Source organism: Cryptomeria japonica, chromosome 6, assembly GCF_030272615.1.
Source record: "Cryptomeria japonica chromosome 6, Sugi_1.0, whole genome shotgun sequence".
NCBI lineage: Eukaryota > Viridiplantae > Streptophyta > Pinopsida > Cupressales > Cupressaceae > Cryptomeria > Cryptomeria japonica.
In genome coordinates, this window is record NC_081410.1 from 94,486,682 (window position 1) to 94,505,945 (window position 19,264).

General features: G+C 32.8%; 1 protein-coding gene across 1 annotated transcript in view; it reads left to right on the plus strand.

Moving 5' to 3' along the window:
* The window catches only part of LOC131039712 (uncharacterized), a 117,266-nt gene that overhangs the window by 14,116 nt on the left and 83,886 nt on the right, over nt 1–19,264 (plus strand). Inside the window, exon 3 of the mRNA XM_057972550.1 lies at nt 135–460. Coding sequence (XP_057828533.1) covers nt 135–460 — 326 coding nt within the window. The remainder of the gene's footprint in view (nt 1–134; nt 461–19,264) is intronic.

Sequence of the window (19,264 nt, forward strand, 5' to 3'; positions counted from 1 at the left end):
TATTTTGTTGAAATAAAAATCTTCCTTTAGATCTAAGAAAAGACTGACAAGGGTGTTAGTCAGTGAGACTCAATTAGTCTAGCAAGAGACTAGAATTTTGTTAAAGAAATATTTGGGTCTAATTCCTACTGAAGAGGAATATGACAAGGATGATGAACCCGTAAATCTTAAGGGTGGAGATTTTCTAGAAGGTATTAAACCTACTGATTTTAAGCTTGATGACATTGTGTTAGATGACCAATCGGTGAACACACAAACTGAACTGGTATTTATTCCTGATGATGATAATGGTGATAATGTTGATAATACTAGTGATAATATAGATGTGTATGATGTAGATGTTCAGATGTCTGAACAACATGAGAAGAATCAAGAACATGAAGGAAAGAGAGATGAAGAAGAAAAGAAGGATGAGGAGCCATTGGTAGATAATCAGACTGTAGATACTCAAACACCATTGGTAATAGACATTAATGCAGATAAGCAAGAAGAGAAGACTGAAGAAACTGGAAAGGAAAAGGAAGAAGAGAAAACTGAAAACAAAGAGGGAATAGAAGAGAATAAGACAGAAAATACTGAACCCATAATGACAACTTTGTCACTTGATTCTAAAAAGAAATTTGTTGATGAAGAAGATGATGATGATGCATTAAGCATCCAAGGACCCCTTGACATGGATAAACTGAGTTCTACTTGTTACTACTTATCAAGTTGTCATTAGTTTTTATATTCAAAGTCATACTTTATATTCTACTCGGTTAGCACTGTCGAATCATGTAGTCGGTATAAACAGAGAAGTCGGTATGCACAGTCTAGTTAGTTGCAGAAGAAAGCAGTCACAGAATGCAGTATACACCGAGTTGTCTACTGAGTATCTTTTTATGGCTACTGAGCAGTAAAGTTAACACACCGAGTTGATATTCATCGAGTGAAATGTGTTACCAGATACATTGAACCTAGGCATGCATATGAAAACATGTTACAAGATCGAGGCACATCTAACCGTTATTACATTGGAAATTGCACTAGAAGATTGTGTATGATTGCGAGGTCAATCCAACCAATGCAATATTTTTGTTTAGTTATTCATTCGAGGAATCTTGTTTGTAAGATCGAAGCAATGAATTAGATCACCGTTTTAAGAGATCTATATATACAGCATGAATTAAGAGCAAGGTGTGTGCATATATGTATGAAGGGAAGACTGAAGACTGTTACAGAGACACAGAGGTCACCGAGAAGATTTTCAGAGAACAGTCGAAGAATAGAGTAAACAAAAGGGTTTACCGAGTTACTATATGAGTTACCAAGGAATTCTATAAGCAAGGTAATCTTATTCTGAGCACATAGAATCTTCTATAACATTTCAAATGTAAAGTTGCAGATGTTTGTAATGATTTTATTGTAATATTGTGAGATTGAAAGAGAAACCTTTAACAAGGTAAAAGACTCTAACCAAGTCTATAAATTGTAAAGCCTCTAACCAGGTGCAACATTCAGAATAAATGTTGTAAAATCCTTTAGCAAGGTAGATCTAACAGATCTTGTTACTCCTAACAGGGTAAGCTATCAGAAATAGCTAAATGTAGCTCCAAACGAGCATTCTTTATTATTGCAATAGTGAAGTTGTGGGTGCCATCCCCACCATAGTTTTTCTCTCTAACCAAGAGTTTCTGCGTAACCAAAATATATGAGTTATGGAGTGAATCATGTATGATTGTTATCTGTTTGTTTAAACTTTATTTTATGTTACTGCACTATTCTGTTTATGCATAACAATAAGGTTATTATTAAAGAAAGGTTTTGGAGTATTGATTCACCCCTCCCCTCTCAGTACATTAGCTTTCCATATTGGGCCTAACACTACTGAGTTGATGGAGATTGAAACTACCATGCAATCCCAAGCTAAAAAGAAGAGGATAAAAAAACAACAGAAGGAGGCAAAGACCATAAGGAGTGTGGTAGATATTTTGTCTAGTCTTCTACCTAAGACTGTTACAGGAAATTTTGCCACACCAATTGACAAGCTTGGACAACTTGATTCTGATGGCGGAGAGTAGATGAAGTCATTAGAGGATGCAACTTATATCAATGTGGAGCATAATTACAAGAAGAAGAGGACTTAGAACTTGATGTCTGAAATTGATAAAGGTAAAGTGGCTCTTATTGTTAATAAGGATTATTTGAAGGAAGCATTGGAAACTGGAGGTAAAATCTTGTCTACTGTTTCAACATTTTCCTTATTTTGTGCTAATTTGAAGAAGAAAAGGGAAGAAGATGAGCATGAAATTGAGGCTCTAAGTGAGTCATTTAAACCCCTTAATGACTCTGCTATTCATTTTGGAAGATCAGTTGTAGAACTTCAACACAAGCTGAAAGTATATGAGTAGGAATAGGTGAAGAGAGTCAGATCTCTACAGGAACTTCAAACACAACTTATACCAAAGGTCAAAGTCTTACAAAGAGCATACAAGGAATCTGAAGCCATTCTTGCTATGCCTAAAATGAGCATTATTGATGCAATGGAGGAGCAAGGTGGACAAATCAAGACTCATGTGGAAATCGCAGGCATGATTTTAGAAACATGGCACAATGACTTTAAAATTTGAAGTCTCATTTTAGTGATGTTTTTTCCAGATTTCCTGTGTAAAAGCTTTATGACTCTTATATCTATATATACACTTTGATGCAAATTTTGATATCACATCTATTTTTATTTTTCATTTGGCATTGTTGTCAAAGGGGGAGTAAGAGTTGAGTCAACATTTTGTATGTAATATATATGAGTATTGTATTTGTTTGTTATAGCATGCAATTGCTAAGGGGGAGTATATGTCATGTAGTCAATTTTCGTTTTGCACACTTAGTTGACAAAAAATGTCCTAAGTGTTGCCATCATTGCCAAAGGGGGAGATTGATATCATTTATGACTTGTATTCCAGAATTCCTATGTAAAAGCTTTATGACTCTTATATCTATATATACACTCTGATGCAAATTTTGATATCACATGTATTTTTATTTTTCATTTGGCATTGTTGTCAAAGGGGGAGTAAGAGTTGAGTCAACATTTTGTATGTAATACATATGAGTATTGTATTTGTTTGTTATAACATGTAATTGCTAAGGGGGAGTATATGTCATGTAGTCAATTTTCTTTTTGCACACTTAGTTGACAAAAAATTTCCTAAGTGTTGCCATTAATGCCAAAGGGGGAGATTGATGGCATTTGAATGAACCGGTAAAGATTGTTGTTGATATGCAACTGGTATATGATTGATTAGTGAATGTGGTGAAGAGATTGAGATTCATGTTTGATGACAAAGTTTTGTGTTGTCATTGATGGAAACAATGTTTTTGGAGTCATCTAAGTCTTAGAAGCCAACCAGCAAGGTATAACTAGTACAGATGACAATTTTACATAAAACCAGTAATTAGGATCTCCACCAGTAAATTGAGACAGAGTTTCATTTTGACAACCGGTATAGGTGATTCATGAAGAGTTGGATGATGCAGTTTTACAACGACGTTGGTGACAGGTATTTGGAGCTATATTCTCAACCACATTAGTAGATTCAATTGGATGAGAGAGATTTGATGTATAGAATAGACAAACTAGTACAACACTTAACCAGTAGTGATATAGTCACTTAAATCAATAAAACGACACAATTTTTAATCTGTTATGTTGATGGCTGACATATGTAAAGCGTGAGATATAAGTATTCTAGATTTATTGAACCTAGGAAATTGTTCCAAGGTTGTAGCCGACTAAATGTAAATGTTTATAAAAAGTGTGATGAGGTATAAAGGCGGTATGTGTGTAAAGAGAGAATTCATGAGCGAAAATTGTGAATGTTATCGTGCGGTGTTTAGGGAAGTTCTGTAATGAAGTGTTGTTGAAGTTTTAAGGATCGGAACTGGATCTTATCAGATACAAAAGGTGTTACTTGAAGATATTTTCAGTGTTATTTTCCTAATAGTTTTTAGCAGCAAAATCCCCTAACCGGGTAGGTCCTAACATGCCTTAATCTGTAAATCCCCTAACAGGGTATTTCTAAATCAGAGTCTCAAATCCTCTTGTGAGGTTGATCCTAATAGGTCATTGCTCCTAACAGGGCTTATCATTCAAATCCCTTAACCAGGTGACTGCTAACCAGGTCTTCTCCTAAAAGGACATAGTTGTAAGACCTCAACCGGTCAAGATTTATATTCTACAGATAGTTATGACAAATAGTGCAAATCACATTCCATCTTTTCTCCATTTCATAAGGACTAGACCGGGTTCACATAAGGTCTCTGCCAAGTACGGTTTCCTCTAGTGATAGTATGATCTCTGCCATTCACCATTAGACCTCTAACCCATGTAAGATATCTGATTGTTCACTCTAGACCTACAATCAACAACTCTATGCCCACACTTGTTACAATTATAGCAATAACCATTAAAATTACCAGGCTTATATCTATCATATGTATTAGGTCTAAAACCATTAACAACACTGGATCTATTTCTACAAACATTAGCAGTATGACCTACCTTATGATAGTTAAAGCATACTGGTTTGTAGGTTCTCTTACCAGTTTTCTTCTTTTTCTTCTTTGGTGCAAATTTGGATTCATGCAAGGTGTCCTTGGTACCTGATGGTTCTCCTTTTTCAAAGGTTGTGTATCCCAAGCTATGTGTATCTCCTTTCTACCTTTGTGACTGAATCTGCTCATCAAGCATAACAGTGCTCTTGTTGTATTTAGCTAATATCTCATTAGCATCAGCCAACTCCTTAGTAAGATCTTCATTCTTTTTCATAAGACTCACTTTAAGAGACATAGCCATGTCTAGATCAGCTTTTACTTCCTCTTTTTCCTCTTTTTCCTCTTGAAGATGTACATGTAAGGTACTAATCTCCTGGTTCAACTTAATAATCTCATGCTCCTTATCTCTTATTGTGTCTTCGGATATTCTTCTAGCTTCCAACTCTTGATTCATCCTAATAGAAAGGGCTTCCAGCTCTCTCCTTAGATTTTCTTTATCATCATTCATATTTTCCACATCATTCACCAAGGCATCAATGTTTGCTTCCTCACATGAACTTTTTTCACTAATTTTATACAGTTGTTCAGCTTGCTCTCTTCTTTTAGCCAATAAATCTTTATAGTTGACTCTTAACTCACCTAGAGCTTCTTCAGATTATGCAAGCCTATTTGAAAGCTCCCTATAACGCATATCCCCCATGTTATCCTCAAGGATATTTACCTCAAATAGTTAAGATTCTGCACACAGAGGACCAATTCTCTGATACCAATTATTATTTAGAGGATCTAGTTAATACCGAGAGGGGGTGGTGAATCAGTATTAACCCCAAACTAATATCTTAAACCAAACTTATCAATACTTCAACAAAACAAATCATGACCAGTACCTATAATAATTGAAATCATACTGCTAATAAAATTTATCAAAATTCTCTTCTAAGTGTTCATCAACATGCATGTAATAGAAAGATATCAATGAAACAAATAAGAAATCAATCAACATATGAACACTAGGATTTTCATGTGGAAACCCAAATGGGAAAAACCACGGTGGAAATTGGTACCCACAAGATTTTTGCACTCTTTTGGAATGAGCCCTGTTAGGAGCCTAGACTGGTTAGGAGTAGACCCTGTTAGGAGTCCCTCGGTTAAGGTATTTACCTCAGCCCTATTAGGAGCTTTACTTTGTTAGGAGTAACCTTGTGAAACGATTTAGAACCAAAGCTAATTGGTTTAGGAGAACCCCTTCAAGTTGATAAATCAAGCTCAGAGGAGGAAGGATAAGGCATCAAACATGTCTTTAGGATGTTTTACATGTGTTTCAATCATGCATTCTATGTTTGTAATAAAAGACCCCATCTTGTGAGCCAAACTCCTATTTTGGCATCTTGATAAGCCAATTAGGACTTTTGGACAAAAGGGGATCAATTGTGTGTAGGACATAGTTATCCTAGTAGTTTTAGTTCTTCTAGGGTGTTTTAGGAGGGGTTAGTCTTAACCCAAGGCATTAGGAGGTGAGAAATGACATTTTGACAACTTTGTCAAAAGTTGTCATAAGCAACTTTTATGCAATTTTTGCATTTTTGTTTGTTTGAACTCCTCCAACGGCTCTAACCTCTTGTTTTTGGTTGAGAGAAGTTGTGGAGTGGTATATACACCTTATGGATCTAATTCCCAAGGTTAGACTATACAGAGGAAAGTTTTGATGACTCCAAACTAATGAAATTTTGAGTTTTTCCTGCAATTCTGGAGTTTCGATAAGGGGCACATCATTGTATGGATTGGGATCAATTCCCAATGATGGAATTTATTATAATAGTGAGTCACCTTTTATTTGGCTTTGGTTTGAGATTCAAATTATGTGTTTTGCTCCTGCTATTCCAATTTTGTTGTAGGTGCCCAGAAAACTAGGGTTTACCTAGGGTTTTGCTTCTCCATGGCCATAACTTGCAATTTATCAATCTGAGACTCATGGGATTGGGTGAAATGCAAGTATGGCTAGTTTATGCTAAGATTCCAAAAGAATTTTGTAGGAGGAGCAAGGGAGGTGTGTGTTTGAACCGACCCTAGGTAGACATCTCTATGTGGCTACCTAGTCCTTAAACAACAAAGTTACCCTAGAATGCACATGGCAATGATTCTAGGCATGTAACCCTAGAATCCATGATGGTTTATAGTTCCTGACATTCTCATGGGGTTGTGATTGTATGGTTTTTTCATTTGGACATAGTTGCTTCACAAATGGAGACCTAATTAGCCCTTTAGGACAGTTGACCTTCATCGGTTTCAGACCTTTGTTTGTCAGACCTTGACCCTTCCTTTTGGGGAATTGTGTAAGGACCAAAAGGGTATTTGAATCCATGACTTTTTTGTCAGGGTGTTTGGACTTAAGGTCCCTTTACCCATTTCAAAGGGCTACTAGCAAATAGGCCTAATTGTGAAGGTGCTATAGGGAATGGTGTTGAATCCTTACAACCAGTGTTTGATCTAGTCCAGGTGAGTCATGTTTGACCCAAAATAGGTGTGGTAATGGTCAGTAACCCTTGGAGCCTTCAAAGTGTACGCTAGAGCAAATTACCCAATTTGAGTAAGTTGTAGAGCCTTGCCTTGATAGGATCCTATTGTTGTTTTGAGGGGTCAGTGTCATACATCTTGGAGTGTTTGGTACAATACAAGGAGGGCTCTACATCACTAATGAGTCACCTAGTGAAGGGATTTATAAAATTAGGCATGTCAGGACGTACCCGATTAAGGGATTTTGAGTCTGCTGCAACTATTAGGGAACAACAAATGTATGATTTGAAAATAACACTCTCTACTTGCTTGTACAGGTCCTTTCCTGCTCCAATCTACTTCTCTCTTGTAGACACAAATTGGTTTGACCACACACTCTTCCTTTGATCACCAACACAACAAATCATCACAGGCTTACCCTAAATAGATTTTACAACTTAGTCGGTTACCAAACCCTAACCTCATACTAAGATTTACATCATAGATCATCACAGATCTTTACAAATCATTACAGATCATCATATGGATCATTATAACAAATTACAAATCAGTTACAGTCGTTGAATGATCATTGCGCATCGGTCTGATACACTTTCAAACCCTTAGCTCATTCTACTAAGCACTTCGCTCATTCCCAAGAAATTTGCTCTTTGATCGTGCCAAAACAACATCTTATCACTTCACATGGATTCAGCTATGTAATTACTATTTTACAAACATAATGTAATACACCGCTAAACTCAAAATCATTATCGGTTATAAGATTTGAATATCGGTTCTTAAACCCTACTAAAACCCTATGAAAAATACATTAGTTAATCACAAACTTGACTTCTGGTAGCCAAAACATGATGCGGTTCTGGTCATAACCTCAATACAATGTTACCAACACATATTCCAAACCACAACACCAAATTTCTCATCGATCTCTAGATCCAATTACTTAAGCATAACACAGTTTCACATTTACTAGTTAAAGTCCTATTTGCTAGTTAACTATCAATTCCATTCCATAGCTTTCCGGTCAATCATAGACGACTTAGATAACATGATAGAACAATGTAACCATAGTTGCCATCAATAACAACACAAACTGATCATCAAGTTGTAGACACTTAAATTAATTATTTTAATTAATTTATATAAATTCATCGCATAATTAATTTATTAATTGTTCCAATTCTTATTCCTTCTCAATATTAATTAAATATAATTAATGTTGTCACTATAGTCTATTGATTGATTTATTTAATAAATCAATCTACCTTTATTCATTCTAAAAACCCTAAAATTAATTCTCTCCAAATTCCTCCTTTTAATTAATTAATTAATCTAGGTGATTCCTACAAATCACCTTTTTCCTAATCTATCATTAAACTAATGAATTCTTCTAGAAGCCCCCTAACCTCACTTATCATTATTCTTCTAATTTTTAATTCCCTCCACTCATTCTCTCTCCTAGTCAAATCCTTCTACAAATCCCACCTAATCATTCTTCTAATCCCTCTCCTAATGAGTTACTAGTGGCTAATCCTCATGATTAGCCACAAAGTCAACTCCTTGTCCCTTCCATCCAACCACCTTCCTTAAATGCCCTTTTCCTAGGTGAATGTGAGATTTTCAAAATCTCACATTCCTCTAGACATCCCTTCCTCCAAGGAATTTTTAATTCCTCCTTATTCCTCTAATCCCTATGATCATCCTTTTTGAAGAATTTTTAATTCCTCATCCCCATCTCTCAAGGAATATTTTATTCCTTTCTCTTCCCTAGTCACATTGGGAAGTCTTCCCAATGATCCTTGAGGAGTGTGGAGACAAGAAATGCCTTAAAGGCATATCTCTTAGTCTCCACACTTGTCTTGTCACCTCCTCTTGGGCCATGTGTGGGCTCACATAGAATCTTGACCTTTCATCTTGGGTCAATCCTAGCCCTCCATTTCTTCTCCTCTTCTCTTATAAATTGAGGACTCCATCCCCTTGTTTCACATCTCCAAATCTTGCAAGTGCATGTTGCTAATTTTCTTAGTGAAATCCATCTAGGTACCCAAACTATAGTTAAATCATCATCATTTGCATGCTTAGCCATTTTGATCATCATCCACAACTTCACTCTTTCATCAATCTATCCATCTCCATCCTCATTTGTGCACACCTTGGAGAGCCAACCACATATCCACATTGGACCAATCCAATCAAGCTAAGGAGTGGTGCATTCTTGGCTTCATCAAGAGTCTAAATTGGAGGAACAAGAGAACTCTCTTGTCAAGGTATAATAGATTCTTGTTCATGTCTTCATTTGTATGTTTTGTGTTTTTTATTTGAATTGACAATTTAACCTTGCATAGGATTTTTCCCTTGATTCACAAGTCATCAAAAAACATCTCAACTATATCATCACCAATAGTCCTTATATTGGTTCATCAATATCATCAATAGTTATGCCAATATGCAAACAACATACGTATTGAATATTCATTTGCAACAAAAGCATTCCAATGACTTCAATCCACTACTAGTCCACAAGCTACGAGATACATTACAATTCATTTCAATGTTTTCTTTCACCAATCGTAATCAAGTCCTAAGTTAACATCTATCATTACATATGTATATCCAATATATCAAGAGCATTACTCTTCTACTATATTTACAACATTTACATGATATATACATAACAAGTGCCAGAAGATCAAATACATCTATCTACTATAATATTCATCCATAAGACATCATGATAAAAGAATCCGCATCCACACAAGAATCCAATAAAGACATCCCAATGGAAGAAAGCATCAACCACCCGACCATGTGGAACCAAAGGAGCCACCCCCCATGCTAGGAGATGACACAGGGTCCCAACACACACTCTAGATCTAAGTTGACACCTAACAACCAAAGAGACTCAACAACTCAAGCACTACAACAGTATATAATCATACATCAATCACAAATATAAACTCCCAGAGGCGTACCAACCAATCAAGATATAAGCATAAATCAAGAAAATGACACATGTAGGGGCGGAGTGTGATCACATGCTATCCTCCAAAACATAAAAGCGTTGCCCTGAAAGGCATAATCCTGATAGACATGTGGAGCCATCTCAACCTATGAGAGAAATAAGGGAGATTGACTTGCCATTGCAATGGCCTTCCCAAGCTTATCCTAAAATATCATCCCTAGGATCAAGTCTTGGGGATCACAACTATTAATTATCTTGATTAGATGAATCATAATTACCCAACCCATCTAATTAATTATTAATGTTATCACTTAATTACAATAAGCAAAAACTTCTAATGTGTCCTGGTAGTCTAGACTCTAAGCATCCTTACAAGGAACCTCTTAGTAGCCTATCTCTCATGACCCCGGTCATCACATGAAAGCCCACTCCCCCTAACATGTTCCCAAAAAAACAATAGCAACAAGGAGGCTCAAAGAAAAATCCAAAAGAATCAATAAGAACACATAAGAAGACATAGCCATCAATATCAATCAAGAGCCTCAATGCAAGATAATGAATCAAGGGCCATCTCATGGGCAATCAAAATATGCAATAAACATGAAGAAATCCTCAACAACAAGGCTTATCAACTCACTAGAGAAAAAACAATAAATTAAACCTCACAATGTGGCTTATCAACATGTTGGAGAAGCATTAAAAAAACTCTACGACAAAGCTTATCAAATCGTCATAGCATAAAACCATAATAAAACATCAAATCTGAAAGCACACAATACATGAAAAACATCAAAAAGCCTCAATACAAGCCTATGGTAGAAGGAAAGATCAAAAAAATTCATCAAAAATAAGCAAACTGATAAAATCACCAAAACTTCATAGACTAGCGCATATGATACGTAGAGTAGCTCATATGACTAACTCCGCAACGCATATACAAACTTTGACAACACATTCAATAATTCTTGAAGCACAAATGAAACATCATTCAACGCATATGAAACATAAAGTAGTGCATATGATGAACAAAAAGGTGTATTTAACTAATGAAATAGCGCATATGAAATATAAAGTAGCGCATTTGATATAAAATTTAGCGCATATGATATCCTAAGAAAATTTACACAAAAGTACCAGAAATACGAATACAGAATAAAAGTCACAGGAAAAGTTCTAAGTCTCAAAATCAAAATTAAAGGAAATGCCCAGACATAAGGAAAAAGATGAAATAAACAACATAGAAAACCATAGACTAACATGAAAGATTTCACAAAACAAAGCTCTATGACTTCCCAGCAAAAATTCACAGAGAGTACAATAAACCCCAATAACATTCCCAAAATCTCCAATGTCACAAGAAATTCACCAAACCAAGATAGTACCCAGATTCCAAATGAAATACCACACACATAGGAAGCCAAATCATAGAACCAGAAATCCCATTTCCGGCTATTCACGACAATGGAAAAATTCCTAAATATTAATTCCCAATACTATAGTCAAAACTTTATAATATAAATTTACCCATGAAATATTTCATTCTTTAACTATATAAACTATACAAATACTTTTCCCATTTGTTGGAAAACAATCTTTTCTCTGCAGACACGGAGAAGACAAGAAATAAAAATAAAATTCAAAAGTAAGATCCTCCAACCTGGAAATTGAAGTGATGGAAAGAGAAATCTGAACAAGCACAACAATCCAAGGCCAAATTCCAAGCTCCAAGCCTTCAACCAAAATTATCAGCAAGCCAAGTAAATTCTCTAGATGGTAACCCGACAAAATGTACATGCTGCCATTTAAATAGAAAATCATTCAAAACATAGCCTCAATGTTGGCCAATGAAAATAATCTAAAAACCAATAAATCTTACCTACCCACCTCATATAATATTTTATTTCCCCAATACATATTTCACCAATAACAATTAACGGTAGGTAGGAAATATAATAAAACTTATTTACCATGTAACAAGATAATATATTATAATAATGTAATAAACAATAATAATAAATTAAAGCCCATTAAAATTAAAAAAAAAGCAATACAAATAAATGTTCCAATTAAATATAAAACCAAAAACAATATAAACAAATAAACAAACAATTATGTAATATTATCCTCACAATCACAACTCCCAAGAGGGCCAATCATAACAAGGGGTAGGTACATAAATAATAGCAAATAAATAAAACAACAATGCAAATAAATAAATAACCAAAACAATAAATAATTAGATAAACAATAAATAACCCAACAATAAATAAATAAATAAATAATAAAGAAGATAAATAAATAAATGTTATATATATAGTATTCGTACTAACAATTATTTAATAATTTACACCAATGGGCTATATGTAGTAATTGATTAATTAATTTCCACAATTCCAAATAACCAATAAAATATAAATCCATAAAATAAATATTAATGAATAATAATCCTCCAATACTAATAATTCACACATTAATATCAAATATTTATGCCATCCATTAATTTAATTTAATACTAAATGAACTATATAAACCGATTAATTATTAATTAATAAGTAATCGCAAACTCATAAGGCAACCCAACATAAGGTTGAACAACATACTGCATGACATAGATCAACGACTCAAGCCAAGACACTAATTGACAAGGGCATCAACTTAAGCCTAGAGTATGAGAGGGAAACACATGCCATCTCCAACAACTTGCCATTGGGATAAAGACACGCTCAGACTTGTGAGACCAGGTGGAGTCTATGTCTGGTACCTGCAATCCTGCATCCACCACTAAACACAATACAATATATATACAACACATATACATCATAAATGATCAGGCAGGTGATAGAGAATCACAACGTCATATCATGCTCGCAATGAGCGGTATGACATCATCTCTAATCATGAAGACACTAAAAGACAACTCAAAAACATCGTAGCATCAACTTAGTCATCATAGTCATAGAGTAGGGTTAGCCTAATCATAATGTCATCAAAATCCCATAAGCAATATGATCCATCATGAATAATGAACACATGTAAATCATCAAATATAGATCCATCATCATATCCAATACAATCATGAAATAGGGTTAGTACATAACATGATACCATCAAATCATCATAAAATAGACTAAGCTAGATCAATATATTCCTTTGATGTAAAAAAATACAAGATGAATCAAGGAGGGGCACTACAACTATTTTCTTCCTCCTTTGTCTTCAAGATTTCAAATAGTCCTTGGTAGGCATGAAGCTTTGATTTCTTGACTTTATCATCTCCTTCATAGATATTATGAATCTTTTCACATATATCCATTATGGTCCTACAATGCATTATCTTAACAAATTCAAAGTTACATAACCCTCATAAAATTACATCCCTTTCTTTTTCATTAATCTCACATGCTTTCCTTCTTGCCTAATCTCTTGGAGGATTTTATGAAATCTCATAGGCATCCATAATAGATTGCTAAGTTTCAAATCCTAAAGCCATCAAATAGGCTTGCATTCTTACACTCCAACAGAGTGGTGCTTTCTTTGAAGAAATAACTTCCTGAACAATTGTGTGCCATCTTGGATCTACCTCAAGCCATTAAGCTTCTCAAAGGAACCTGGCCTTGATACCAATTGTTATGTACACAAATATAAATTAAGAGAGGGAGGTCAATTAGTATTCTAATTATATCTTCAAAACTATTGCATCATTAAAACCATTACCACATCTCACATTATTATTAGAACAACTATGCAAGTGATAAGACAAACACACATCAATGCGAGAGAGCACCATATTTATGTGGAAAACTAGAAGGGAAAAGCTATGATGATAATAGCTGCTTGGATCTACTACCCAAATCTAGGCTCAAAAAATAATAATGAACTTACAATGTTTTGTAGGCACAAACCCACATGAATTTCAATCTAAGATGAAGACACCAACCTTCAATTTGATTTGTAGGCACCAACTTACAAGACACACCAATCCCCTAATCCAAATAACTAAGTACTAGCTTAGATGGTGAGACACCAACCTCAATTGCAAGATATATGAAATACAAGATATGGATCTTGCAGACTTTCTAAACTTAGATTGCATCATTAATTAGATATGCTCTTGTACAAAACACCCTCACAGTGTGTATACGATATTCGACAATGTTCACACACCTTGTTCCATTGACTTCTCTTTATTGAATGTATAGCTTGTACAACCTTTTCCACTTCTCTGCAACAACCCCATTCATTGGAATGGAATCGCTAGGTATTATATATGCATTCTGATGTTAATTACACCTTTAAGTCAGCCTAGAACATATTTATAATATCAAGTAGGCCAAGAGTATAATTCTTAAACCAAACATGTAGGTAGATTGGTCCTAACAACAACACATTACGTCAGGAGTAAGAGAGTACTATGTACTAATCAACACAAATTCATTTGGTCCCAAACAACCTTCACATGCTTCCTTCAACTGGCACACGCTACCTTCCTCTAGCACACTCAACAAGAATATATGCACAGTTAGTGAACTAGCATTGTGAACACTCTACCATCTCTAACTTTCTATTTGCTCGACAAAATCCACTAAAATCTAGAATAACAAGCTTGATGTGTCACTTTACTTCCAAATCACATTTCATGAAACTTCATTGTGGTAGAATGTGGTACCAAATACCATGACAGTGCAATTGGGTGCACATACTATATTTGAGCCATAGACCTAAAAAACCTACCACAAACACTTTTAGTCCTCCACAAATATTCTAGACAATTAGAAACAATTGATAACAGTACACGATGATAACAATAAGAGATCTATCCAACATACTTGACTTTGTCCTTCACCATTCTCAAATGCTTCAACATGACATGATGGTAATCCAATGCTTCAACAAACTCCTTGATGCCTTGATATTAATGACAACACACAACATTGATAATACCTTTGACATCAATGACAATACTATGTTCAACAATACTATCTCTTATAGTCTGGTTGATACGTGACTGCATCTGATCCATGTGATATTCTTCTTGGTAATTTATTTTCAATTAAAAAAATCAGAGCTTCCTTCCCTCTTTAATCTATATGGAAAGCTTGGAAAAAAGCTTGTAATTTTCTAAAATGGAATGAGAGCTTCCTTTCCTCTTTAATCTATATGGAAAGCTTAGAAAAAAGTTTGTTTTTTTCTAAAATGGAATGATTCTTCACTGCAACATGATTTTAGTTTTGCTTCAACAACGATGTGGTGGAATTTAAACTTATTAATTATCATAATCAGCCTTTGGCTTATAATTTTCCAAAACAAGCTCATTTTATATTCAAAAAAAGGGTTAATCAATTTAAAGATATTTAGGATTTTAATACATTAGATTGGGCATCATGGATGAATATTAAAGAACATTATGGGTTAAGTAATAATTATAAACACTTTTTAATTTTTGTGCAGTCCTTAGTTACTATTGATCTCTATATGAAAATGTGTACTCTAAGGGAGTGTAATTTTTTTAAGGTTTGGAAATGATTGTCTTTTAATCATTTTAATCATTTTCCTCTAAAGAAGGTTTATATTCAGATCCTTCCAAATTGGACTCTTACTCCTCGTCTAAATAAAAAATGGAAATGTACATTTAGCTCCATATTTTGGACCAAAATGAGTGCCCAAATATGGAAATCTAAAGTAGATTTTGATATTCAAGCATTGCCTTGAAAAATAATACATTTCAAGCTACCTATGGGGGATATATTGAAATGTATTATGGTCCAACCAGCCAGCTCTCCTTTTTGCCAAAGTGTTGAAAATTTGAAACATATCTCCTAGAATTGCTTATATATAAAGAATGGTCTACAGTGTTTAGAGACCTCTCTATGATTTTTAATCATAATCTAAATTAGAAAGAAGCTATTTTTGGTTTTGGTATGTAGAATGATATGATTGTTGATTGTGTTAGGCATTTTATTTAAGTATATATGGAAAGATAGATGTGTGGCTATATTTTTTAAAACTTTCCATCAAATAACTAGTACTCTAAGGTTTTATTCTATCAAATTTCTTCAAGTGACTTTCTTGGTTTTACATATCCAAGCCTTATGCAAGAAGAATATTAAGGTCGTGGACCAACTCCAACACATTAAGGAACAAGTTTTAAAGTTTCAGCTCAATAACAAGCTTAGACAATGTAATACACTATATCACTTATTTATATGGATTCTCAAAAAAATGTGAAGATTAATTTTCAATTAAACAAGATCCAATTTTTAATATTATGTTGTAATAGTTTGCCTTACTCTCCTTAAATTTATATTATTGTACTACAAATTCTTGTTAATATTAATATATTTATAATGTTGCAATTTCATTTATTTTATGAACAATAAACTACTATTTTTAAAAATTATTTATTTTATTTCAATAAAAACATACCCATTTATATACACCTATCCACCATCCCATAATACTTTAAAATACTTTTACTAATTTGAGTATTAATAATACATCACAAAGTGGGGAAAGTACATTGCAAGTGAAATCACTATAAATAAATAAACAAATTTAAAGTGTTTAGGTAGAGGACCCTACTCGTTGAATAACTTGGCATCTCAAAAATTAATGGTTATATATATTTTAATTGTACTTGAATTAAATCATACACATTTGAAAATAAAAGTCCATCTTACATAATTATATTCAGACTATTTGTGCAGCAATTGTATTTGACTACTACTAGCACTATAAATTTTAACATTCTTAACTTTCCACATGGTACAAGTCATTCTTAATAATTATTTATTTGTCTATTTGTTTATCTAGTGTTATTCTATTTATGAAAAGTATACAAAATATAAATTTATATGGTAATTTAGATTTGAAGTTAAAGATCATGTTAAATAAATTGGTTGTAGTTATCAATTTTGAGGATAGATTTTAGGAGAGATTGAGAATATAGTTAAATATATAAAAATTGTAATCCCGTTTCATATTTTATAGAGTTTGTTATTGATATTATGTTCGATATTATAGAAAGATTATGTGTGTGTATGTGTGTGTGTGTGTTTAATTTGAATGTAGGATATATCTTTTTAATTATTGAGCTTTTGAAATTGTGTAATTATTGTTTAAAATATAATAAGTTATTTATGTAACTCATCAATATAAATCCTTTTCCTAAGAAATTTCTCCAAATATATAGCCATCTATTATTAAATTTCATAAATTTAGAAAATTGAATTTGGAAAATAATACAAATATAATTTGAGTGAGTTTGATGAAAGAGATTATCATAGAACTTCATAGCTCTAGTAAATATAGATCTTTGCCTCATAAGATTGTAACTTCTTGTATGCACATGAAAGTAAATACAAAATTAATGCTAAAAATAAGTTTTAAAATATTTATGAGGTTTTTAACATGGCAAATATATCCACCTTTAAAACCAACATAAAAGAATTGTTGTTGTAATGTGTAAATAGTCACATGCTTGTAAGGATACAACAATCAAATACAAGTTAAGATAGATTTAAGTTTATTTATTCATAAATTTTCATTATAAGCTCCGAATTTTAAATTTAAAACATTTAATATTTTATGATTAAAAATTAAAATAATATGTGTACAAATGTATATATGCATTTGTATATACGTCAAGGATTTATGTTGCAAATCTAGAGAATGTTCAATGCAGTGAAGGAGAGAGTTTTCAAGGACAATTTATAGATAATGGAATGCAATTTTTCAACATCGATCACATTCATGATGGGGGGTTGCATGAGGAATTCTTTATGGACATGGTTCTAATTCTATGGTTGTGGTAGGGAAAATCATTGTCCATACCTTAAAAAAAGGTGATGCACTAGTGTGCCTACAATACAATATCAATATTCAACAAGAAACTAAAGGAAGGAATTCTTGGAGGAGTCGTCAATGCCAAAGCTACAAGGAAGAACAAAGATACCACCTAAGTGGTCAAGCTATTTAGAGGTGGTCTACATCATTACAATATGGAAGTTTTAAACTTCTATATTAGTCATCACGTTGATTTTCTATCCCCTCCATGATTGAAGCATGACTTCAAGGTTTCAAAGGGTCCACATTTTTTGATGCACCTTAAGATGTGAGACTAATAATTTGTAATTTGTATCTGTTTTTTAGTATGTAGATGGAAGCTACCCCCTTGATAGTTATTACCTATTAAAAAATAACAATAATAAAAATATGTGAATATGTGTATACACAAAATAATTTTCTAATGCAAAATTATTTTATTAAATTACACATGTATTTCTACATGTTTTATAATTAATTTACATAAATTATAATTCCATTTCATTTTTTGAGTTATAGTTTAGTTATAATTTTAAATTTTAATTTTTTTTATGAAGGTTATTCAAGTTTTAAACTTGGTACAAATCTAGAGATACCACTTATGGTGGATCTCTTCTTAATGGATTTATCACTAAGATCACTAGTGGAGGACCTTAGTCCCCAAGGCATTATCACATTTGTTCAAATTTGCAAGTTCAACAACCTAGTGAAGACCCAAAACTTACAAGAACAACAACCTAGTGAAGACTCGCATCCTACAAGCATGTTACCCTAGTGGATGTTTCAACTTTTGTTTACTTGACCACTAGACTATACCCTTATTGACAATTTAAATTTAAAAATTATGATTTAATTTTAATTTATTTATAAATCTTAGTGTTATATATATGTATGTGTGTAAGCATTCATGTATGGATGTATATATGTATGTATGCATGCATGTATGTATGCATTTGTATTTCTAAATTTTGAATCAAAGTAGTATGGATGCTACTAACTTAAAAACAAACTTTCTAAGCTAAGAACAAAATAATCTAATAAAAAAAATCTATCCAAATTAAGAACAAATTAATATGAAAAATAAGAAAACACAAAAAATATCTAATCTAATAACATACTAACTAACTAATTTAATGGACAAACAAAATTCTTTAATCCAATATAAAAATGAAACAAACAAATCTAATTAATAACAATAAATAAAATCTAATCTAATTAATTAAAATTAAACTAACTAACCTACCTTCAAATAAAATAAAATCTAAATTAAAATAATAAAAACAAATTAAAAACCAAATTAAAAATAAAAATAAAAAACTAATTTAAAAAAATTAAAAATTAAAAGCTAAATTCAAAAATCAAATAAAAAACTAGATTAAAAATCCAAATGAAAAACTAAATTTAAGAAAAATAAATTTAAAAACCAAATGAAAA